General features: G+C 50.0%; 1 protein-coding gene across 1 annotated transcript; it reads left to right on the forward strand.

The window, feature by feature from the left end:
- The first annotated feature begins 34 nt into the window (after positions 1–34).
- On the forward strand, positions 35–11,663 carry LOC149372074 (uncharacterized). Its single transcript, XM_089566443.1, has 2 exons — positions 35–354; positions 7,586–11,663. The coding sequence occupies exon 2, from the start codon at positions 7,599–7,601 to the stop codon at positions 11,310–11,312; it is 3,714 nt and encodes a 1,237-aa protein (XP_089422569.1). The 5' UTR covers positions 35–354; positions 7,586–7,598; the 3' UTR covers positions 11,313–11,663.
- Positions 11,664–25,933: the final 14,270 nt, after the last annotated feature.

Here is a 25,933-nt window from a genome sequence, read left to right on the forward strand (position 1 = left end):
CGCTACATTTAGCGCAAGGATTTCAGCACGTGATTTGACGAGTGCACAGGCGAAACGCCCATATGCAGAGGTAGTTGCCGCCACGGCTTGATCGGTTTGATGTCGAGTCAAAACTCTGACGAGTGCAATTATCGGAAGTAAATCAACGTGGATGAAACTGCACCAGAAGGACCGCTATTCTGACCCGTGTGCATTGCTACCACTTTCGTAGCGCTGCAGTTGAACAAACGGGGACTTGAGCCGTGCACTGCGATGCCGCCAGCATATTCAAGTCTGTTTCGGAGCAGGACCATGTGCACTTTAAAACGTATCAGAAGATAGGAGCAGCTGGTACGACTGGGGAACTTGTGATCCGTGAGTTTTTAAACCTTGTTGTCATTCGTGCGCGCATGGATAGACTCGCCGTACATAGAAAAAAAAAAAGCGAAGAATGGGTGTTGTTTACTGCTTTTAATAGCGGCGAGTTACGGGGAGGAGGACATATTTCCCATTCCGAAACTTCAGGCAATCTACTGTTGGCCGGGCTACTCGGTTTATGTGGTTGATGCGTTTGTTGAGAATTTAATTTAGTTTATGGGGTTTAACGTCTCAAAGCGACTTAGGCTATGACGGAAGCCGTAGTGAAGGCCTCCGGAAATTTCGACCACCTGGGGTTCTTTAACGTGCATTGACATCGCACAGTACACGGCCTCTAGAATTTCGCCTCTATCGAAATTCGACCGCCGCGGCCGGTATCGAACCCGCGTCTTTCGAGTGAGCAGCCGAGCGCCATAACCACTGAGCCACCGCGGCGGCCGTTTGTTGAGAATTTAGTTGTACGGCTGTTAGAATTACAGTTGGAGGTACTAATGGAGTCGCCGTGTTAAAACGCCACAGCGTATCTGTACGCTGTGACAGGGGCTTTCGATCATGGGGGGTAAAATTTAACACTTTTTAAGCGTTAACTGCGCCATTGGTGTTCGCATTTTGCTGACAATAAAGTTGGTTTATGGTTGGTTTATGGGGTTTAACGTCTCAAAGCGACTTAGGCTATGAGAGACGCCGTAGTGGAGGGCTCCGGAATTTTCGACCACCTGGGGTTCTTTAACGTGCACTGACATCGCACAGTACACGGGCCTCTAGAATTTCTCCTCCAAAGAAATTCTAGCCGCCGCGGCCGGGATCGAACCCGCGTCTTTTGGGTCAGCAGCCGAGCACCATAACCGCTGAGCCACCGCGGCGGCTCAATAAAGTGCACGTAAAGAAAAACAAGACAGCGAAACAATGAGGACCACAGACTGGTTTCATGAGTCGATAGGTCATAACTATTTGGACAGACATACGTGATGCAATAACGCAGGTTCGGCAAGTTACAAATTTTCACGCGAAAGCCAGTGTATAGGTGTGAGGTCACCACCGCGCGTGAACCTAGCGCCTGCATCAATAAAGTTGCAGGTGCTGACCCTAATTTTTTTCCCTCTGACGTTATTATCTTTTTTCTAATGCGCATGCCCATTATACTTAGCGATAAGCTACCTCGTTCTTTCGCGATATAACAGCGCACACAGTGGGCAATTTTCGCGCAGAAGTCTTACGGACTTTTATGACCTTAAGTGAGCAGAAGTTCGCGCAGTAGAATGTATAATTAATGAGTTTCAGGCTAAAAGTTGGTTGGTTGGTTTATAGGGTTTAACGTCCCAAAGCGACTGAGGCTATGAGAGACGCCGTAGTGGAGGGCTCCGGAAATTTCGACCACCTGGGGTTCTTTAACGTGCACTGACATCGCACAGTACACGGGCCTCGAATTTCTCCTCCAAAGAAATTCAACCGCCGCGGCCGGGATCGAACCCGCGTCTTTCGGGACAGCAGCCGAGCACCATAGCCACTGAGCCACCGCGGCGGCTAAAAGTAATGTGGCGTCCAAGATGCGTCCAAGACATTACATGGACTGGAGTCGACGTGGTCCTCCTGGCAGCTGCCCGAGATGCTCAATCAGCTGTTTGAACACGTCTGTTAGCGAATCTAAGCAGTTTACCCGCCGGTGCACGGCTGTTTAAATGGTGGTTGTGTCGTATGTGTGTCGTCTGTTACGACCATCTGTTCAGGCCCCGTTTTTGCAGCGAACTGACGGCTCCCTTTCGTTAACCGTCTGAGCACCGTCGTTGGAGGTTGTTCGCGGCACACACTACAGGATGTTCCACGTAAATTGAACCAAAGATTTAAAAAAAGTGGCGCAACGGAGCTGGGTGAAACCAAACACATTGTTTCCCGTCGTGTGGCGCTCCTCAGAGTGTGATTAAAATTCCGCTTAATTAGCGAATATTTAAATGTCGCATAATCAATATAAGCTGTCATATGTTAATCAGCTTGTATTGATTGCTCGAAATTATATCTGGAGACCTCCACTACACACCTCTTGCTCTGTTCCTTCTTTCACTCCCGCTTTTATCCCTTCCACGGCGCGGTTCGGGTGTCCACCGAGACATCTGAGGCAGTTACTTCATTTCCTTTGCTCGAAAACCAATTTTTTTTTTTCACTTTAGGGTCATATGCCTTTTTAAAGCGAAAGCTCTACTACTTGCACTTTCAAGCCTTTGTCGTGCGACGGCGGTGCACATGAAATGACCTTTCGCATGACCTCTGTATGCGTCACGCCGAAGAGCTGGGCGACCATCTCGCGCCGTCTGCGAGTAGTGGCGGTGCCACCACCGGCGGCCTTAGATTAGATTGGATTAGATTACATTGGATTGGATTAGATCGAATTGATTAGATTACATTAGATTAGATTGCGTTAGATTAGAGTACATTACATTACATTGGATTGGATTGTATAACCGATGCAACACCACAAGTCTAACCACAAGCACCGCCACCAGCTACACTACCAGCTGAACCATGGCGTAGGTACGGATATTGCTTAACAGAGTAGACTGTGGGGCCAGTTGATCATATATCATAATCTGAACGAACAAACGTAGCGTTTAAACAGTCTCATTTTCTTTTACCAGATTTTTCTAGATTATCACAGTTTTGTCATTCTTTCAAGTTTGCGCATGCGTGTCTTTGCTCGAGAAGGGATGTGTCTTTCGTTTATCGATTTCATTCAGTTGTAAGTTGTAGCCCTGTCCTGTCCTCATCTTTCTGTGTCCTGTTTAAACGCTACGTTTGTTCGTTCAGATTACGGATATTGCTTTCGCAATTACCGGGCTTAACCAAGCTAAGCCACAGCGAATTTTTTTCGCATCGTTCTCGCGTAGTTGAAAAATCGGCAGGCTGAAACGCAAACTGTTAGACATCTGTGCAGGACTGTAGACCATCCCCCGCTATCATGATCATTTGAGCCTACTGCGGAACAAAGCTTCACCCAGCGGTTTCCAGTCGCCCCTGGCATCAGCGACTTCCGTACAGCGGTCGGCGCCTGTCTGCAGGCTTGAGATTGATGAGTTTTCGCTGATATGCGGTAAAGCATTCGCCGGCTGCGAGCAGTTCTCCTGCCTTCGGCTTGCTGAATCGACAAATTTCCGCCGTGAGCATCGCATCTCGAGTTTTGCTGTAACGCGGCCGCGCATGCGCCGTGAAACCAACCCGTCGCGCGTTTATTTTTGACAAACGCACTTGTCCTGCACATTACATGTCCGTTTAGAACACAGAAATGGTGATCCTTGAAGGTGCCGAATACGTGTCATGAGAACAGGGTCAATTTTGTAATGGCTTCGGATCTCCAACGCCATGATAAGAACTCTGCGTCATATATCGAAATGATTCCTGGGGTACGCTCACGTGCATAATACCTTCTTCCGCTTGCAGTCTTCGATTCGATCGCGTTCCCGGCACACTTCACGGACTACCCGCTTAAACATATATGTTTGCCGAGTTTCACAGTGCTGAAGCCGTCGTCGCTGCAACGCCGCACTTCCCTGTATCCTGTCCTTTCCACTGTCCTTTCCACTTCCACTTCCGCGCTTTCCACTCTCCTGCCAAACCGATTGATAAACACCAGTGGAATGAGGTGCAACATGGTACAAACTGAGAGCAATAACTTCGTGGAAATGAGTTCTTTTTGAGGAAAGGAAATGGAGCAGTAACTGTCTCGCTTCTTGGTAGGCACCTCAACCGCGCTGCAGTGAGGGAAGGGAGGAGGAAGGTGGGAGTGAAAGAAGGCGAAAGAGGGGCCGTAGTGGAGGGTAACTTGGTAAATTGGTTTTTGAGGGAAGGTAATCGCGCAGTACCTGTCTCACATATCTCGGTGGACACACAAACCGCGCCGTAAGGGAAGGGAGGAAGGTAGGTGGGAGGAAAATAAGAGATAAAGAGGTGCTGTAGTGGAGGGTAACTTGGTAAATTGGTTTTTGAGGGAAGGTAATCGCCCAGTATCTGTTACACATATCTCGGTGGACAACTAAACCGCGCCGTAAGGGAAGGGAGGATGGTGGGAGTGAAAGAAGACAGGAAGAAAAAGGTGCCGCGTAGTGGAGGTCTCTGGCGTAATTTAGACACATGGGGATCTTTAACGTGCACTGACACCGCACAGCACACGGGCGCCTTTTGCATTTCGCCTCCATCGAAACGTGGCCGCCGCGGTCGGGTTCGAACCCGGGTACTCCGGCTCAGTAAACGAGCGCCTTAACCACTGAGCCACCGCGGCAGGTCATAGTGGAGGGCTCCGGAGAACCTTTAACGTGCACTGACGCACAATGCGCGTTACAGATCCCCAGGTGGCCGAAATTATTCCGGACGGTCAGTCTACGCTGGTCGTCAGGTCTGTGCTGGAAAGAGCGGCTTCCAATTGGAAGGTGGGGAGGTGGAGGGATTCCAACGTGGAAACGCAAAAAAAGGTGCCCGTGCGATTTCAGTGCACGTAAAAGATCCCCAGGTGGTCGAAATTATTCCGGAGCCCCCCCCCCCCCTCCTCTTCCAATTGGAAGCCGCACTTTCCGGACGACCAGCGTAGACTGTGATCGTGTCCGGAAGAATTTCGACTATTTGGGGATCTTTAACGTGGTGCAATGTCAATGCACGTTAAAGATTCCCCACGTGGTCGAAATTATTCCGGAGCCCTCCACTTTGGCATTCATTTCTCTCTTCTTTCACTTCCACCTTCCTCCCTTAGTCACGGCGCGGCGCGGTTGAGATGGTGGTGGTGGTGAAAACATTTATTACGAATGAGCAGGAGGTATGTTTGGATCAGCCCGTAAGGGACCGATCCTTACAAACACTAGGTGGAGGTCCCTAGTATGGGACCCCAGTGGCGGTTGCCGCCGCCCGGGCGCGCCCGACTAAGGCTTGTTGGGCCTGTAAGTCGTGGCAGCCGAGCAGGGTCGCCTCCCAGTCCTCCCGGGTTGGGTTGGGGATGGGGGGAATAGCGGGGTTGGAGGGGCAGGCCCACACCATGTGATAAGTGTCAGAAGACACTGCACTACAGTGTGGGCAGCTGCCGCTAAAGGAGGGGTCAAAATGTTTTAGCGCTGCCGGGCACAGCAATGTATTGGTGAGAAGGCGGAGAAGGAGCCGCTCATCCGCCTTCTTCAGGCCTTTACATGGGCTAGGGTAAAGGCTGATGATGACCACCGAGAATTGAGCCAGACACCACGCATTTCCTTTCCTAAAAAAAAAAAAACTAATTTTTAAAGCCGGATTACAGCAGCTAATTGGGGCCCTGAACTAGGGGCTCCACACTGGGGAGTGCAGGGGGGGGGGTGGGGGTGGGGGGGGGCACATAACGTTGGACGAAAAAAACTGGCAGCGGCTTAGCTCAGCTGTGCCAGGATATATGTAGCGAGAGCTACCTTGGCGTCTCCGCTTGGCAAGACGTTCTTGTCTGTGTTCAGGCGTCTCCACCGCTCATTCACGCGCGGCGCCGGCGGGCGTAGTTGGGCCGGCGCGGCTCCTCGCGCGGCGGTGGCGGCGAACTCTGTCGTCATGCGCCGCGCACCTGCTGCTCCTCTGGTTTCGCGCATGCGCACTATCAGCTTCCCAGGCTCGACTGGGTAGCGTAGTGTAGCTCTCGCTATAAAAATTCAGAGGGTACTTACAACTGCTTACATGCTGTGAAGGCGAAATCGTAAGTGGGCCGTTGTGAGCGTTCGACCTCGACGCGGGGGGTGGAGAAGGAGGAGCAACTTTATTTTAGGAAAAAAAAAGCTCCTCAATGGTGGGCTTCTACTTGTCCAAGAGTCCACGGGCCTGGGCTTCACGGAGAGCTCTGTCTACTAGGCATGTTTGGTCAGCTGGTCGAGCAGCTCGCAGGGTGGACTCCCATGAGGAGGGGGATGGGTTGGGTTGGGGGCATTGGCACAGGCAGTGTATGGGGATGGCCTTGGTCGGCCCGCGTGTTGAGCAGAGTGGCAGGTTCAAGGTAGCGATGAGGGAGGTATGTTGAGATGTAGCAGTTTGTCTGCTGTTGTCGCGAGACCGCACTGTACTTTGAATCTAGTGTACGGTGAGGAAGGGGAAGGGTAAAGCGGCTGTTTTTTTTTAGTAAGTGGTGACTTGGTGGCATGTGAGTAGAGCCCACGAGGTTTCCTGCTCGTGTTTGGGTGCCCGATCTTCCGGGGACCGGAGGGATGGTTCTCGAGCCAGCGCATGAGCGCGCAATCGCCATCCACAAATTTCAAGGAGGAACCTATGACTTGGTCGTACGATTGAAAGAAATGCATGTACAAGCATTACGCGTAAACATTGCAGTCAGGGACAGTAATGCTTTCGCATTTCCACGCGTAAGCAATCTTAAGTGTCACTTCGAATTTTTTTTTAGTTCCGGTTCAATTATTTTGATTGGTTCAAGTTCGTGATAGCTATGCTGGGGCAGGTATTTTCTCACCTTTTTTATACATTTTTTGGTGCCATTGGCCACATAACCCGGAAAATGCCGGTGTGTGCTGAAGCCTCTGAAGTTAGTCGCATGTTGCGGGAAATGGCGGGAAATAATCGTCTTTTCTTGGGCTAGTTGGTTTTTCATGCTGTAGGTGTTAGCAGCGCACACGAAACAAGGACGGACAGAAAAGGGAACAGCGCTGTGTTTCGTTCCCTTTTCTGTCCGTCCTTGTTTCGTGTACGCTGCTAACACCTACAGCGGGAAATAAAGGACTTTATATGTTTAGCGATGACTATGCTGCTTTGAGGGGGGGGGTCAATAATAACAATGTCAATGATAAAGTCCTTTAGGTTTAAGGTAATTATGGTTAAGGCCTTTAGGGTGCAAACCTTCAAGGTAAACGCCTTCAGGGCAAAGGTCTTTCTAAAAGCCTTTACAATAAGCGTTAAGGGTGAAGACCTTCAGGACAAATTCCTTCCTGTTAAATACCTTTAGGTTCAATACCTTTAGGTCAAAGGCCTTTATGATAAATAATTTTGTGTTAAAGGCCATTAGGTCAAAGGCCTTTTGTCAAAGGTCTTTAGGTCAAAGTATGCTTTCGCATTCACAGCACGTAAGGACCTTAAGTGCCCGCCTTAACTTTTTGCTTTTGCCTCTCGAAGCGGGATGGCAAATAAGGAAACGAATATGGGAGACGCCTTTGTCCTGCAGTGGACAGCATTTGGGGGGGCAGCTGCTGATGGAGATGGTGCCCTCCTGTGCGACGAAGACTCCGTTTATTGTTCCGTGCAGGCTTCCAGCTGCAATGGAGCAGCCACCCGAACGAGGGGTCCAAGGGGCGAGGCGGCCCAGGCAGCGGAACCGCCCAAGGAGAAGGAATCAGTCTCAGGAACCTGCTGCACCGCAGTTCAGCTTCTCTCGGCATTCAGCGGACGGTGGAGCGTTGAGCGCGTCACCTCCTTCCAGTCCACCCGGATTTCTCGCGGAGCGGGGCGCTTCGGCGTCCAGTCGAGCTGACTACGCTGGACAGCAGCATACATCGTCGTCCGGTCGGCGGGTCGCCACGGGCGGAACAAGGGGAGGAAGAGGTCGACCACCGCTTCATGGAGGGCCCGGCATTAGAGGACAGCGCGGAGGGAGACGTCCCCAAGAAACTTTGCCCAGCGGTGCTCACAGGGCAGGCCCGGACTCCCATGCTGCGGCACGTCAACCAGGCCCACGAGAAGGTGGCCGCCAAGGTGGCCGCGCCCCAGCTGGTCGTTCTCGGAGAGAAGATGCCGATAGACGGGTCTCCTTCCCATTTCGTGGGGCTCGACGTTCCACAACTAGAGCGGTGCAATTTCCGTCATTCGCGGAGATAACAGCTGCCGGTATGCACCGAAGAGACGAGGTTGGACCCGTGAGCGAGAAATCGGTCCCGCTTTATGTCCACGACTGCTACTTACACGCACTCTCCACGAGCACAAGGGCCACGCTTGGCAGCTTTCGACTTGTTCCCGACGTGGGACTCGGACGAGTGGCCAGCTCTTCTAGCTGCGACCTGCAATCACTTCGTGGCATGGCAGTCGCGTTCTGCGACCCCGAAAATGAGTACATATGTTACGGGGAGATCTTGACGCAAGGAACAGAACATGTTGCACTGTTATACGACAGCGTAGGCGTTACCAGCGAGCAAGAGCGCCACGAATTCTATCTGGCGAACTTGCATGTGGATGGCAGCTGCTTCATCAGCCATCTGACCGCACATGGTTCGAAATCGCCTCGCGACCTGAAGCGGGTCGAAGCTCTTCTTTCAGGTGAAATGCGTCAATCTCTTGATGTTGGTGTTGAGGTTGGTCATGATCACTCTGCAATGCTGAGTGCTGCAAGCGCACTGGACTACAAAGTGGACGAGGCAGTTTCAGTGGACGAGAGCCAAACGGCTGCTGTCAGAGCAGTGCTGACCTCTGATAGAAGCGTGCTTATCCACGCGCCGTCTGGAACTGGCGACAAAGAACTGCTGAAGGCTGCGGTACATTGGACTCTTAGTGTTGATGTCGCAAAGAGACACTGTCCAGTACTTATCTCTGGAAAAGAGTTAACCCCTCTTTTCAAAGATGACCTGGATGGTATATGTGATTTGGATGCAGAAATTCGTAACGCAGCAAGAGCTGCTGAAGAGTCCGCATCGTCCATTGAATCAAAAGGCAGAGCTAGCGAGTGTCTTCTGAAGATGAGTGAAGCCTTGCAAGAACTTTGCAGCTTGAAGACTACAGTTATCCACCAGTCTCGCTTTGTAGGAATCACACGCGAGTTCTCATCCAAAAGATCTGAAGAAAGGAATTGCATTGAGAAGTGGCTATTCTCTGGAATTAGCCGCAACGACATGGAGGCCTCTGTGTCTGCAGCTGATTTTGAAGGGTACCGAGAGTACTGCAAGTGTGTGTTCAAAAGAAATTGTGGCCCACCCAGCTCAGTTCGGTCTATTGGCTTTTCTTATGAGAGAGCGCCACAAGCTTCTCAAACTGCCGAAGCCATTCCTGCCACCTTGAAGTCAGTTTACATATGGAAAACGCTCCAGACTACCACAGCTAATTATTCCGATGTGGAACCCACGAACTTCATAGAGCTGGAGCCGTGTCATCGATGGCAGCTTTACAAGCGATGGGTCCTGTGCCTTGAAGAAAAGGTATTTCAGAAACTTGAAGATGCTCAAAATGAACTAATGCATTTTGACCTTCAGTGCAACAAAATGCTATCGGAGCACGTTACGATCCCTGCTCCCAGAGCATCTGTCATTGTAAGCACGGTGGCCGCAGCCATTACGCACACCACCGTCATTGATGGTGTGCAACCCAAAGTGTTGGTTTTATTCCGAGCTCATCAGTTCCCAGCCTTTCTAGCTGCTAGTCTCCTTTCTCAAAGCACGACTAAACTAATTCTTATAGGTGACAGCTTGTGCCCACAAAACATACCAGCTTCTTCACTTTGGAGTTTCGCATTCAACAGCCAAGGCTTTGAGGTGCATGAGCTAAGTCTTCAACCTCTGCTCTCACAGCCGGTCTGCAACCTTTTGGCACCATTCACAAAAAATGTGCTGCAGTCTAGTAGCACAGCGGAAGCTGTCAAAGGTATTGCTGAACAGGCGCAGTTCTTCGACATTCACGACGAGGATGAAGCATTTTCAATGATAGCCCGTTTGTGCCTACACCTTCAGACACACGGCTATGAACCAGGAGATGTGGCAGTCGTTTCGCTCGCGCCAAATGCTGGCGCTTCAGCGCCAGAACTAGTTCAGAAGCTGAGGCAACTGAGGTGCGCACACGTGGTTTGGACTCTAAAAGCCTTCTATCCGGGATGGTGCAAAATCCTGGTCTTATTTATCGGCACTGGCTCTCCGGGCGCTGATCTTGTGGCTGCAATGACTAGGGCACGTAGTGCGGTGTACGGCTTTGGAAGGCTATCCAACGCCGACGAGAGCTGCCAGAACGTCTTCAACACGTTTCTTGAAAGCCGCCAGCGTGCCCGGCCTTTCCTGTCTGTGTCGTGCATACGACACCCCGGAACCGTCATCCGCATCGAGTCGGTCCGTGATTTCCAGAGGAAGTTCCAGCAAACGGGTGCGTGCAATAAACCCTGTGGCGTTAAGCAACCTTGCAGTCACCTCTGCGTGGACAGGTGTCACGAGGGCGAACACCCTAGATCCTGTTACCAACCTTGTTTGAAAACTATTTGCAGCCGAAGACATCCGTGCCGTAATCGGTGTTGCGAACGTTGCACGCAACATTGCCGAGAGGAAGTCACTGCTACGTTGCCCTACTGCGCCCACACCGCTACTTTTCCTTGCTACAAATGGGACACTAGCTCTGCACAGTCCCCTAGCAGAGACGGCCCGCACCAGTACAAGTGTACTGTGCCGGTAAATGTGAAGCGAGACTGTGGACACTGGACCCAGGTTTCGTGTTTCGAGATCCGGGCCGTGAAAGGAGTTGACACCTCTGGACGGCTCGATCAGCTTCTCAACCTGCCGCCTTGTCGGGAAAATGTGCAAGTGACTCCTAAGTGCGGTCACTCGAAGACCATGATGTGCTGCAATAAAGCCAGATACGAGTGCGACGTCACTGTGATGGTCGAACGTTCCTGCGGTCACTCGTGCTACGTCTCTTGCGGAGCTGACCGCATCCTACTCCCTCTGTGCACTGAACCAGTCCCGGTTGTCCTTGGGTGCGGCCATAAGGCCTACAGGGAATGCAGCAAAACCACCCCGCCTAAGTGCACCGCCGTCGTCAAGAGGACTTTGGCTTGCGGGCACACAGCTGACGTCGTTTGTGGCAGCGCTATTCCCCTCTGCAGCGTTCCTGTTTCCAAGACTTTAGCTTGTGGCCACGATCAGATAAGGGTCTGCCACGATAACTCTTCTGCATGCACAAGACCGTGCCATTACCGAATGCGCTGTTCGCACTTATGCAACCTAAGGTGCGGAGAGCACCCCCACGCGGACAAATGCCAGAGTTGCAAAGACAAGTGCTGCGTTTCATAATGACTGTTAAAAAGTGCTGTTTCTGTGGACTGCTTTTGCTTTCAGCGCAAGGTCTGCGCGAAGCACGCGTTCACACTTCGAGATAGTTATGGCTTCTGTGATCATTCACTGCTCATTTGCAGTACTACAAGAGTTCAAAATGCAGGAAGCGGGACAGATAAGGCGGAGACCAGCCAAGCAGCTGATAGTTATGGGAGTGTTCTCAAGAGTGTGTTAGGAGTTGTGCAAACAAGTGTGCTAAATCTCAAGACGTATGTATCAAACTGTGGACGAAAACTGAAGTTTGGATAGAGCAAAGTATTTACTGAGATTTCTTTTCTTTTTTTAATAAAGGAGCTGCTGGTTTCTGGGTGTCATGCATTTTTTATTGACTCATAGCGACACCGTTTAAAGCGCACGTCACAAGCCTTCGCGCTTGCGCAGGTTTCCGGCGAAATTTTGGTCTTGTGGTTAATACAATGCTCAGGTACACAGGCGTGCATAAGTCGGTGTAAAAGGTGGTCAAAGTTTATGGCGGCGCCTTCCGGTTCACGCAAGCAGTGGACAGCATGGGACAAAATTGGCGCATCGCTCACACCCACACCTATTACGGCCTCCCTCTCGCCCACGCCTGTGTTTGGGTTTTATACGTAGAGGATCATTAGACGTACAGTTAACACAAGTGACCGGTCGCCAGAGTGGTGGAATGGCAACGCGCGCCGCAGTGGTTCACGGACAGTAAGCCTGCCAGATTGTTCGCCCTGTTCAGTTCGTCAGGTAGTTATCGCCTGCAATTAATTTAACAGAGAAAGTGGTAACAGCTTTGCGCAAACCATTTAGTAGAAGCAATTTAGGTCGTACAACGGCAGCCGTGCGCGTTACGCGTAACGCGTTTCTGTAAACGGACACCTACCACCGACATGTTACAGCGTGAGGTGGTGGTGGTGAAAAACATTTATAGTGCAATAAATATTTACAGAGAGGTGATTGGGGTAGGCCCTATTGGCCCTTTCCCCTAACAATACTAGGTGGAGCCCCTATTCCGGGGCCCCATTGGCAAGCAACGCCGCCCGCGTCCGGTGAACCAAGGCCTTTTGGGTCTTTAGGTCCTGACAGCCGAGCAGGGCCGCCTCCCAGTCCTCTCTGGTGGGGTTGGGGTTGGGGGGGATGGATGGGTTGGATTGACACGCCCAAACCATGTGGAAGGTGTCAGCCACCTCCCCACAGAACTGGCACGTGCCATCAAAGGATTCGTTGAAATGTTTAAGTACCGCCGGGCACAGTACAGTGTTAGTAAGAATTTTGATGAGGAGGCGCTCGTCAGCGCGATCCAGTCCCTTACAAGGGGCCGGGTAGCGCCGGTGCTCCTCCTTGTAGTAATCGGTGATGTGTTTGAATGTAAGGGCCAGATTGTCTGATTGGGAGTAGGCTTCCAAGGACAGGGAGATAGCCCGGGGAGAGAGTGCGCGGGCGGCCTGATCGGCCTGTTCGTTTCCCTGTAGGCCCTGGTGACCGGGGGCCCAAATCAGGTTGCGTGGAGTTGGATCTTCGCATCGGCAGCTATATTCCAATATGCGCCAGGCAAGCGGGGGAGCCCAGCCCAACTCGTAGTTCCGACAGGCCCCTCGCGAGTCGGTGATGATGTGTTTTGACTTGGGATTCGTGAGAGCCAGAGCAATGGCAATCTCCTCCGCGTGTGTTGCGTTGTAGGCTTTGAAAGTCAGCCCGTTAACTGTGTTTGTGTTGTGTACGACTGCGGCCGTGTACCACCCCCCGTGGTGTGGGCCGGTAACGTCCACGTAATACACGTGTTCTTGGTTACCATAGTATCGCGCCAACGCTTCCGCGCGCGCCTGGCGACGACCGCTATGGTCTTCTCTGGACATGTTGCGGGGAAGGGGTCGGACCCGGAGGGCGCGTCTCCAGGGTGCTGGCACTCTCTCCCTTTCCTCAATATGGTAGTCATGTTTGATGTGTAGCCGGTCCAAGAGGCGGCGACCGGACGTGGTCTGTGCAAGACGTGTGTATTGGTTGACTAAGTGGGCTTCTCGAAGCTCCCGGAATGTGTTCACCACGCCCAAAGCCAGAAGTCGCTGGTTGGACGTGGTGACCGGGAGGTCGAGAGCCCGCTTGATGACTTTCCTGTGGATGACCTCCAGTTGGTCATCATCATGTTTGCGCAGGTGCAAGTAGGGGGTTGAGTAGAGGATTCTACTCGTCACGAAAGCATGGGCAAGCCGCAGTGCATCCTTGCTTCGTAATCCGCCCCGCTTGTTGGAGACCCGGCGGACCATGCGGCCCACCTGGTCTCCCACTGTGCGAAGTTTGGCTAGGGTAGTGTCGACCCTGCGTTGATGGTGTATGAAGAGACCAAGGACGCGGATCTCCTTGGACTCCCGGATCGGTCCCGAGGGGAGACTGATGCAAAGCGGTGTTGTGTGAGAAAAAGTGGAGCTTATCACGCTTGATAAATTTTAGTGTGGCGTTCGGCTACGCTGCTGTTGACGGTCGCGACGAAGGTGTGTGCGCGTCACCAAGTGTGCAGGACATTGCGCATTAGCGGAGCGAGCGGATGGCTGCGCTCCGGAGTGGTGAAGGCCGATTTGATTTTAGTTGCTGCAATATTTATTTATTTTTCCACATACTGAAGAAAGAGTGGCTTGATTTTACCTTCAGTTGCGAACTCGTCTGCATGAAGGTTTGGCCGTCTAACGCAGGCTATAGCATTCCAATCGCCGATCCGGAGCAATCTTTCCTCCTCCATGGATTGGGCAGCGCGTTTCAAAGGGCGATCTTGATTATAATTCTGAGTTTTGATTGGCTACTGCGACGCCGCGGCGTATTTTGTGCTCCTTCGTTTGGTCACTGAGTTGACCATGATAGCAAGTAAGAAAAAGTGTACAGACCACAGGAACTGTGGCAGAACTACGGAACTGTTTGCCTGAGACATGCAACGGCGCGTGTCTATATTGCGCAGTGCGCCCTTCCTCATCTTGCTGTCCTGTTTACCCACGCATTTCTATGCGAAATCGGTGGTTTTATACAAAAGCCGCCAGGGGCCGCTCTTTGTTTTCGCTGATATGCTGGCTGGGAGGTCGAATTAGAGTGTGCGAGCCGTTCGTGCGAGCCGTGCGAGAAAATCCGGTGTTTGCGTTGTCGGCGTCCGCGTTGTGGGTGAAAAATCACAAGCGTGATTGTGGCAGATGGTGTCCAGAGAGTGGGAGGCAGGTGGCCATCTATGTCATGTGACCTTGCGGCGTCGTCACAACCTGTCCATCGGGTAGTGAGCAAAGTGCCCACCGTGACAGGTGGCAGTTAATGATTGGTCACTCGGATGAGCAACCTGGGCCGCATAAGGCCCACCGCTGGGAGCACCTCCCATTGCTTAACCGCTGCACCACTGCGCCAGGAGGAGTATGAGGACTCCCAGGGATCAATTAATGTAGAGAGCGACCTTCTGCATATATGACAATTAACTAATTACGCTATCGCGTCATAGCCTTACGGTGGAGTGTCCCGTCAAATTTTTATCAGTCGATCTCTATCATAAGCCGTTATCGCGGTGAAGCTGTTAAATGTGTGAGCAACAAATAAGCAACGAGTTTAGTTCTTTTTTTGTTACTGAGTGCAATCTTGCGCAGTAGGCGGTATGTTGTCGGAAGCAACGCGTGGCTTCCATTTTTCTCCCGAAGAGCACAAAATGCGTCGCGCATATTAAGGTTAATAATTCCTACTGAAAATTCAAGTGAAGTTTTTGAAATGATAGAGGAGAAATGTTCCGATCACCTAAAACCAGGATAAACAAATGTTGTCTGCTTCGAATTCATGCAGTCTCTACATTATAGCGCGAGAGGTCTCAGATCCGTTGTCAGTTCTGAGACCCCCCGAGTTCCCCCTTACTTTAGGCCCTTGGTACAAATAATATCACCTTTTTCATGTCTGGAGCTCAGTGGTTTGAAGCCGCGTTGCCGTCTGCTTCTTCCGCCACTGCGTGACAGCGCCGTGTCCAGGACCCTTTGCGATGCGCGCTCCTCTTCTTCGTGGCTCGCCGAAGAAAAGTAGCCAAAAGCTGAACTAAAAAAAATGGCAGTGGCTCAGCTCTGGTTAAGCCTGGATATACAAGCGAAAAGCTGCAGTTATGCTTTGTTTGACGTCATGACTGTCGCAGTTCGCGCACAATGCACTGGGAGCACCACGATAACGGTGTAGGCAAGCGCGTTATATAGCCCTCCTTGCGCATGCGTAGTAACTGGTAAACACGCGGCTGCAACAAAATAGCAAACGGTGGCGAGGAGGCGAGCGCACAGTAGCCAAGTCCCTCGCTACCACTTCTGGGTCTTCTTTTCCTCCTTCCATGGCGAACGTCTGCGCCTCTTCTACGGCCGCCGCCGCCGCTCACGCGTTCTCGCAACGCCTTGCAAAAGAACCTTCTCCTCTTGGGACGGCGGCGACGACCGCGCGGCAGCGGCGAAGGGTAAAACGGTGGCGAGGAGGAGAAGTGACGACGTAGCGCGCGCCGCGACGGCGCCGAGGGGTGGCTCAAGCGAAGCGCGGTATTTACGAGCCTAGTGAAGCTTTTTGCTTCAAAATGTATCAAGCGTGATAAGTACACCGGTGCGAGGGCGAAGTTTGTCGTCACCCGAGGCGCCCCGGCAGCATGTTTTGCAGCGAACGCGCGGCGTTACGCGGTGCTAGTGTTCCTGCATGTCAAAGCGCGATTCAATGTCCGCTGATCAAGGGAGCCAATTATGCGCCTTTCTTTTCCTCAAAACCAAAGGAGGTTTTATACTGCGAATAAGACAACACTGGGAAATAGACTTTTTGCTTCGTGCAAGCAGGCCCCGGAGTCCGTCAAGGATGCCAGGAACAAGATCAAGCCGAAGACCGCAACAGGAAGAAGGCCGAGTATGTATGCACGTGAGCGCATGGACGCCAAAAGGGCCTGTGCAACGCCCAACCTGGCAGTCGCCTGTGAAGTGTCAAAATTGACCTGCTACTCCAGACCTCTCGGCCGCTAATTCCAATCAGCTTTCGCTGATTAATGCACCAAGCCGGTAAGCTTAGATCTAATTTTTTTTTATTGCGAAATCAATACTACGCTCATGAACGGCCTTTCTCGTAGCGGCGGCCGGTAGCCACGTTTGACCTTTAGAATGACCTCTGACGTCATGCCAGGGTGAGAGATTGGCTACCAAGTCGAGTCATCGCGCAGTGACGGCCGGTAGCCACGCGTGGCCTGTAGACGCGGCGCACTGCGTTCCTTCTGTTGGAGGCGCTGCACTTTTGTTTTCGCAACCTACCAGGCTTAACCAAAGCTAAGCCCCCGCCAATATTTTTCTGCGTAAGTAGTGCGTGTGCAGTTAGGCGAAAATAGCGTGTGTCTTTGCGTAGCCGCAGAGTGAAGCCTCTGGCGCCTTCACCGAGCCGAGCGCGAAAAGCCCCCTGACGAGGGGAAAGTGTGGAGAGAGGGAAAGCGAGTGTGCTCCAGCGTATGCCGTCAGCGAGCGCCCGCCATCCGCCCAGCCAATGCGGCGCGCCAAGCGCGGCGAAATGTGTGTAATGCAACAAGTGTAAAAGCATGAAAAATAATCGGCAATCCACACCGGCAGACAAATTAAACCAAAGTGCAAATACAGCAAATCTAAAGCATAAAATGATTATTGAGCCACAAAATCCAGGCAAAGTAAAGCGAAATGAAGTGGCGCAGCTTTCAAGCAATTTGGTATGGCAGAAAAGAAAAACAACAAATGGAATAGCGAATGGAAAAGCATCAAGTTGAATAGCATCATCCCAAAATCCTATTGTATTTACGCAGTTTATCGCATCAGACCGCCTCAGCGTCTGTCAATTTTTTCCCTTTTCCCGACTGCTCTCGTGGGCGACCAGTCAAACATGAAATATTTTACTTTACTGAAATATTTAAAACGTTTTAAATATTTTAGTGGTATGAGGACTACCAGGGATATCTATGAATGTAAAGTAGAGAATGACCGATGTTGCGGTCTTACAAGGAGATGACGAAAACAAAGACGCCAAGAACGAAAAATAAGATAAATAGAAATCGGTGTGCGCTCAATGAATGTATTTCGTAACGGCGACCACTCACGCATTTCCGTCGTATTGCCCAAGCGAGCGCCATTCAGTTTTTATTTCACGCATGTTTGCGTTAAGGTTGGCTTCAGCCGCCATGCAAGGGTTATGAAAGTAAGAATAAAACTCGCTTGAAGCAAAGTTTCTGGTCGTATGCAGCCAATGCAATCGAGCCTTCGCATAAAACTTAAGATTTATTCGCTGCGTCCGCGTTGGGTGATAACAGACATTTAGTACGAATTGTTTTAAAAGTTAAAATATCGATACAGATCTGTTGCGCTAGAATATATAGGACCTTCAAAATCATTTCAGGGTTCTTCAAGTTTGAAATGCCAGTATTAACATCCCAAAGTGACATGGTTACGAGTGATGCTGCGGCGGAGGGTTCCGCGTTAAATTAGTTCACCTCGGGTTCTTTAACAATTAAAGCGGCCGCAGCGACCGGGATGGAGGCCGCCATCCTCGGGCTCGGCAGCCGAGCACTGTAACCACTGAAACCGCGGGGGGGGGGGGGGGGGGGGGTATTAAGTAATCCATAGGATCACCTGCCAAGGTAACACATATTGAACGGGAATGTACACTGTGTTACAGGGGAAGAAACTTATGAAGGAAGGCATGAGTGGCAAGGTCGACCTGCCAGGGGGCTCACAATAGGCGAGAAGCTTGCGATGCAGCTCTGCAGGAGGTGACAAGTACACAGAGGGCAGACTGTTTCGAAAACCTTGTAACGAGGGGGTTCATCGAAATCAAAGTGTCGGAGAACTAATCAGTGGTGCGTTTTCCAAAGCCGTTTTTAATGAAAACCAATGACCAGAATGGGACTGACAGGATGCAGTTGTCTCTGCAGCTGTTCTTACTTTGCGCATTAGGGTTTCCTCTAATCAGAGCTCTTCGCTGAATCACCTGAAAGAATTGGGGTTGTTCGAGGTAGTTTTAACCTGAGTGAAGAGCGAACAAGGTTAAGCGCGAGACTCTGAGGACCTGGTAATGGTCATTTCAGTGCAAATAATTGACTGACATAAGCGAGGCTTGTGAGGACTGAACCAGAATAGATCCTGTCGGCTTTGGGTCTGGTGCGTTCAGTGACAATCGTCTTCGTCATCCATCATCATCGCCATCAGCCTGACTACACCCACTGCAGGACAAAAGCCTTTCCCATATCGCTCCAATTTAAACCCTGTCCTGTGCCAGCTGCGGCCACCCTGTCACTGCAAACTTTTTAATTTCATCCTCCCACCTGACTTTCTGCCGCCCACTGCTACGCTTCCCTTTCCTTGGAATCCAGTCTGTTACCCTTAAGGGCCATCAGTTATCATGCCTTCGCATTGCATGTCCTGACCAAGCCCATTTCTTCCTCTTTAATTCGACTAGGGTGCCATTCACACACGTTTGATCCCTGACCCACTCTGCCCTCTTCCTGTCTCTAAAAGTCACACCTATCATTTTTATTTCCATAGCTCGCTGTGCTGTCCTTAAGTAGTACCTGATCATGATGTTTGTATGTTTGTGTAAGCCCTTCAAGCCGCTTGGAACATAAACCTCAGTATGACGTCGTTATCCGTTCAGCGCTTCTTTCATTCCAAGCAAACGCCGATTCTATGCAAGCGTACAAATGACGTCAAAAAATACGTTCCTACCGTCTGCACGTGTTTGTAGCTGCTGTCACCCTCTCGGCACCACGACGCGGCTCCGGATTCATCAGCATGGTTCTTGAATCAAACGAACAAAAAACACCCCACGGTGAGGCTTGGGCCGCCCAAACCTGAACGTTTGGTACCACCGTCCGATGTCTCTCCATGCTTTATTCGCTCTATTTGTTTTGTTGGCTGCCCTCGTATCCGCATATCAATAAGACGTGGCGGACAGCGATGTCACGTGCAGCCTCGATTATGTTGGCAACTGTGCATTTGCAAAGAGGCGCGCTTTCTTCTACGAGCTCTACAGTTGTCCGCCAGCGGTGCTCGTGATGAAGGCGGCGCAAAAGTCATGTAGCTTAGTGGCGGGTGAGAAGCCGTCGCCGCTCCTCTCACAGTCGCAGTCGATCGTCGGCGAGCAGGCTTCTCGACTGACGAAGTCGTTTCAGAAGCGGCACTTCCGGGGCAGGCTGCCGAGACACCTTCTCTTGAACCTGTCACCAGGGAAAGACCGACAGATGCGCAGACTTTTATCGGCCAGCTTGTTCGTTCACTGCTCTCGTTGTTTCTGCGCGTCAATTAGTCGTTGAATTCCTTCCCTGCGCCAGCTTCTCGCATGCATCGTCGCCTTTCTGTCCAAGCAAAGCTCTTCTTCTCAAACACACGTGCCATGCAGAAACCACTCAAATAGTTGCATCTTCGCAGTACTTCAAAGCTCTTACCCCTTATGCAAATGGTCTATAGAATGTCTATAGACTTCTTATAGACTCTATTGCCTTCCTATAGATATCCCTTTTTGTAGACTCATAGTCCATAAACTGTTTATAGAAAAAAGTCTACTAAAAGTGTATGGCCCTATATCTATAGATTGTCTACAGACTGCCTATATCATTTATGCCTATAGACTAGTATATAAGATTTGTATATAGTGTACGGTCGCAGAGTCCTCAGTGACATTGGAGATGGCTGCGATCGTTTCGTCCAGTTGCCGTGTGACGACACGTTGCCGGCGAAGCTCGTCATAACTCTGGCACAGGGTGATGACATCAGCAACAGTGCGGGGCTCTTTTACCAGTAACATCTGGAAAGCGCCTTCATGGACGCCTTTTAAGATATGTCGAACCTTGTCGCCTTCGGGCATCGAGGAGTTGACGCGATGGCACAGGCCTAAAACATCCTCGATGTAGCTGGTGAATGTTTCCCCAGACTGCTGCGCCCGGCCGCGCAAACGATGTTCGGCGCGAAGCTTGCGTACTGCAGGGCGTCCAAAGACATCCGCAAAGCGGGCTTTGAAGGTGGCCCAAGTCGTGATATCGGCTTCGTGGTTAGTGTACCAGAGTTTCGCGACTTGTGTAAGGTAAAAGATGACGTTGTTGAGTTTAAGGACGTCATCCCACTTATTGTGCGTGCTTACACGTTCGTAAGATGAAAGCCAATCTTCGACGTCTTGATAGTCGGTGCCACTGAAGACTGGCGGGTCCCGGGGGCGAAGCATTCCTGAGCAAGCAACAGAGGGGGCCGGAGAAGTGGGGCCGGAGCTGGTGTTGCCGGAAGCAGTCATCGAGGTGGGGAGCCGCCGGCTGCGGAGTTCCAGGGTGGACAGAGAAGATCGAAACCCGCGACCTCCTTCAAGTGTACGGCGGAATTTAAAGCACTGGCAGCTGTCACAAACGCAGCACGATGTTCTGGTTTCGGAGCTCGTAGTTGATGATGATGATGATGATGTCCTCGGGCTGAATGGCACAAGGACATCAGCCAGAGGACATCATCATCATCATCATCAACTACGAGTTGCCTCGTAGTCTGCCGGGCGGCTACACTCCTCTTCTTCTTTTACGTCTACGGGTTTGGCGCAACTTCTTCACTACAATAGAAAGTCTATAGACTTTATAGACAGTAATATATGGACTGTCTATGGGCAGTCTAAAGAAATTTTTATGAGGGACTGCTGCTGAAGCAGCTGCTCTGTCAAAAGCTTTAATTTGGCAGGCTTCTTTTCTTATGTTCCAGCTTCGGCAGCAGAAATGTAAACTAACTAGAATGAATGGAATCCGGAATTTTAATCTACTTCACTGTAGCATCCTAAATTCATGATTAGGAGCAAATTGGTTGATGCAGATAGGACACAAAACGACAGGACATCCGCTAGTTCTGTTGTTTTCTATGTACGTCTGTTATTTCGAAAGTCGTAATGAATTTAGGAAGCCAGTACCAACTAGCCCACTTAAACGCTTTCAAGTTCAGTGTCGCACAGGCATCCTGTCTCCTTTGGAGGAGGAGCTAATGGTTCCTTTGTTATTGTCATCTTTTGGCTGCAGATCTTCCGCCGATCTCTCCATATCATACGCAGTCGATCGTAAATTAGCGCTGGAGAAAGGATATATGAAACCGCGCTCGAATAAGTCTAAGATGTGAGGCTCAAGCCGGCAGAGAAGACTGACACGAGCGGATCTGGCTCATCTTGATCCGTACATCAGCAGGGTATGGCTGATGTTTTCTTTGAATTATGATTTGCGAGCAAGTTTTCTAGGCACTATGGGGCAACTTTCGTTATCATTGTTTTCGCCAAGGAAAGATGTATCAATTTGCTTTCCATTACAGCACAATTGGACTTAGTTTCGGTGTCTGGATTTGTCACACACATTACATTACACACACAAAAAAAGCTCCTCATATTTCGTCATCTCCCCCTCTTGCGGAATGGCTAAGATTTGTCGTCCGACCCTATGGCTTAAGACGGCTAACAACAAAGAATATTGTCTTGAATCTGATCAAAAGGATCCTCCATTTTAGCGTTCTTTGTCTGTGAATTTTGCGTAATCAGTCAATATCGGCCAATAGGCGACCATGCTTGCATTGGTGGCCATTAATGCAGAGCGACTGCGCGGTCCTCTTGTCTACGGCTGTCCCCCAGGCAACGAAAGGGTTTCGTTGAAGAAATGTTAGGCGACATCGCGGCGCAGCGCACGTGTAGCATGTGAGCGCATATGCAAAATAGGGGAAAAGCCGAGCTGGCTGCCGTACGCCTGCGAAATATCTCTGTTCAAGCACCGAGGCTACAGGGCTTCGCAATACGTTGTGCACATTTTTGTGAACTGGAAAAGCACGCAGGGTAGCGAGATATGCCAGCGACATCCCCCCCCCCCCCCCTTTTTTTTTCGTTTAATTGAACTACAGGTATTCAGTAGCCATTCGAAGTAGAAGTTCGCCTGAATGCATGTCACTAAGGAGACAAGATGAATGAAGCCGCGCATATCAGGGGCGGATTTGTGGATGATTCTTGGAGAGAGCAGTTGAGGGAGAGGGGGGTTATACTTGCGCAAAGTATTTATTGTTTTGAAAAAGAAGGGGGTTTTCTTCTAGCTCAGGGGAATATATCTGGGAGGAGGGGGGGGGGGCTGCGGCGTTCAAAAAGAGAAAAATAGACGAAAAACAACTGCTCTATCTGGCACACAAGAGGGTCTCCAAGGAAAGCATATATTTCCGGTCACTGGAAAAGCGTGGAACATGCTGCAGATCTATGCCAGTCACATCGGAAAGAAAATCGCTAAAGAAGAGCCTAATATGCGAAATATCAGTGTCATTGTAATGTCGCACGTGATAATTAAGGCCTCATGTGGTACGTGAAAAGCTGGATGTGGGCTATAAGAGGCGCCTTAGCGGAGGTACTAACTGTCACGAGTTTCGATGACCTCAGGAACGCAGCTGTTGCAGCCCGGGGCAGCAACGAGGCCACTGCCTCTCACCGACCACTTGAGGGAAATCTAATCATGCAAGCTGCATAAAAAAAGCCGGCTGGCGCGAAGACAACGTGACGCCCCGTAAAAACGTGGCTGCGCTCTCAAATGCTTTTTTTTTGTGGTTGCCAGTAGCAACGGGACGTTCTACACCATTGTACCCTGACTTGTCGCTGCCTGCGCTACATTTAGCGCAAGGATTTCAGCACGTGATTTGACGAGTGCACAGGCGAAACGCCCATATGCCGAGGTAGTTGCCGCCACGGCTTGATCGGTTTGATGTCGAGTCAAAACTGTGTCGAGTGCAATTATCGGAAGTAAATCAACGTGGATGAAACTGCACCAGAAGGACGGCTATTCTGACCCGTGTGCGTTGCTACCACTTTCGTAGCGCTGCAGTTGAACAAACGGGGACTTGAGCCGTGCACTGCGATGGCAGCATTTTCAAGTCAGCTTCGGAGCAGGACCATGCGCACTTTGAAACGGATCAGAAGATATGAGCAGCTTGTACGACTGGGGAACTTGTGATCCGTGAGTTTTTCAACCTAGTTGTTTGATATCGTGCACGTCACACAGAGAGACGCGGTGTGGAGTGCACAAGTGAAAAAAAAACAAAAAAAAAACGTGCGATTACTCTTTCTTGTAGCGGTGAAATACGGGAGAGGAGACGTTTTCGTATGCCGAAACTTTAGGCTACATTTATGGCTTTTGCTAATTTTACGACAGTTTGCCCTGCCACGCGGTTTAAATAGTTAACGCCCTTAACGCGGCTTAAATAGTTAACCAGAGCAGTCGCTCTACCAACCCAGCCCAAAGAGACTTTTTTTCTCATAAAATGGTATTTACTACTCGAGGTTATGTATGTACAGAAAGGGGATATATAAAGCTTATTTACAAAGCACGCAACTGGTGACTGCACTCCACCACCACCTTGAAAGAAACCAACACTGCTAAAAGGGCGGCAAAGATAGACACCGCATCAACAGCGGAAACCAGTCTAGTAGAAATTCCTCATTATAAATGTCCCTGAGTTGGAGCATCATTCGACTCAAATGTCTTCTGGCTAAAACAAGAGGTTCAGCGTGGAGGTCCAGCATGCGCGTTTTCTACAGTCTATGAAGTCCATTGAGGAAAACATGTCATATGGTTTGTAATCACGTTCACTAGCTGCAAGGTAACAAACACTAAAGGAATTTAAAACAAAGCCTTTCTTTAGCGTCTTCTGCAACACATCGCAAAACAAAATCGCATCTTTGCAGTTCATAAAACAGTGCTCAATGGTTTAAAGCACATTGCACAGACGGCAGTTAACAGAAGGCACAAAAATGTATTTTGTTTTCTTTTCTGCCACCGCGGTGGCTCAGTGGTTATGGTACTCGGCTGCTGACCCAAAAGACGCGGGTTCAATCCCGGCAGCGGCGGTCGAATTTCGATGAAGGCGAAATTCTAGAGGCCCGTATGCTGTGCGATGTCAGTGCACGTTAAAGAACCCCAGGTGGTCGAAATTTCCGGAGCCTGCTTCACTACGGCGTCTCTCATAGCCTGAGTCGCTTTGGGAAGTTAAAACCCCGTAAATATAAAAATGTTTTTCCTTTGGAGCCACGTGCTAACAGGCAGAGATTCGATGTGCAAGTTGTAGAAAAACGTTTTGATGATAGGAGGGATCGGCATCTTGCACACTCGGGTTAACATATCATGACCCTTGAGATCATGAAAGAGCATCGTTATTAAATCCCTGTATCGACTCTTATGTGAAATAGAAAATAAGTGCTCGTTCGAAATTTCAACTCTGAAAAACCTTATAGAAGCACAAACTTCCTGCATAAAGCCCAGTAAAGTGGGCCGCTCAGTAAAATTAAAAAAAAAGAAAACCACTCAGTTTGGAAACACGGTCAAGAAATTAACCTGCAAGAAGGCTCTAAGCATAAGCTTGCCGTCCCGGTTAGCTCAGAATGCTCTAGCTTAGGTTATTAAATCATTCTGAGCTAACCGGGACGGCAAGCTTACGCGTATAGTAAGGCGAGAGCGAATTGATCAATAACTCGAAATGGGGACAGTGTTGTCAAATGTTTAGGGGAATCCTTCAAGGCGGAGTAAATTTGTAATAAGGGAGTAATTACTCACTGGCATCCACCCGAGCTCAGCCACACGGCTACAAAGGAAAGTTAGCTTTCATACAAAGGTTGTTTTGTAGGCGTATGGCTACCCAGCATCACCCAGCTGGGTATCCGATAGCTGGGTAGCTATATCCATTCACCCCCGGCCTGCGTTAGACACAGCCAACCTGCACTTTCGAAAACTCACAAGATCAATTTCCTTTTAATTTTTTTTAATCGTCCGAATACCGTCCAAACGTTTTTTTTTTTTCCTCAAGTCCGCATTACTTCATTTTTGCCTTTTAAGTCCTGTTAAGTCTCATATACGGCCCAGTGTTGGTGCATATTGAAACTGCCCCAAGTAGATGGTGAATAACGCAGCGAGATCGCGAAAGAAAAATGGCACAAAAAAAAAACACGAAACTTGGCAGGTGGCTTAAGGGCGGAGCGTTTTAATTTTTTTTTGTTTGTGGAACCAAAATGTTGTCGGTGTACTTAGAATTTATCTTCAGTAATTGCGTGGTATGCACCGCTTGCAGACGACGGCCAAGGACGAGAAACAACCGCGCTGACTGCTTTCAAGTTTATTTTCGAAGGCGAGCAGTCAGCACCTTTTCTACTGGGACAGTACTAAAAGACAAAAAAAAAAAAAAAAAAAGAGCCGACGCTGAAGCAGCGATTGAGTATCGAGCGTTAACACACCTAGGAGGCAACAGTTGTTAAAGACTGAGCTGATCTTACGTTATCTGACATGATAGGAAAAAAAAAGAAGCAAAAGAATTGCTCAATAAGGACGGAAACGAAGCCAAGGCCAGCCCGACGAGTGCAAACGACCAACACGGTTGTAAACATAAAGGTGATAAAATCGCTAAAACGTCATGTCAGCGCTAAAGAGAAGAAGAAAGAGAACTACTAAACATAAAAAATGAAGCTTGGAATCTTGGAATCACATTTTCTCGACCATTTTCCAAGTTTAATCTTTCTTTGGTTTCAGGTAGAACAGAGGGCAAAACGCATGTCTAGAACGACCGAACTGAGTGTTCCGCAGTTCCCAAAGCCGCTGCGATCAGTAAGGCAAATAATGA

Source organism: Amblyomma mixtum, chromosome 1 (assembly GCF_055824585.1).
Source record: "Amblyomma mixtum isolate Tamu chromosome 1, ASM5582458v1, whole genome shotgun sequence".
Taxonomy (NCBI): domain Eukaryota; kingdom Metazoa; phylum Arthropoda; class Arachnida; order Ixodida; family Ixodidae; genus Amblyomma; species Amblyomma mixtum.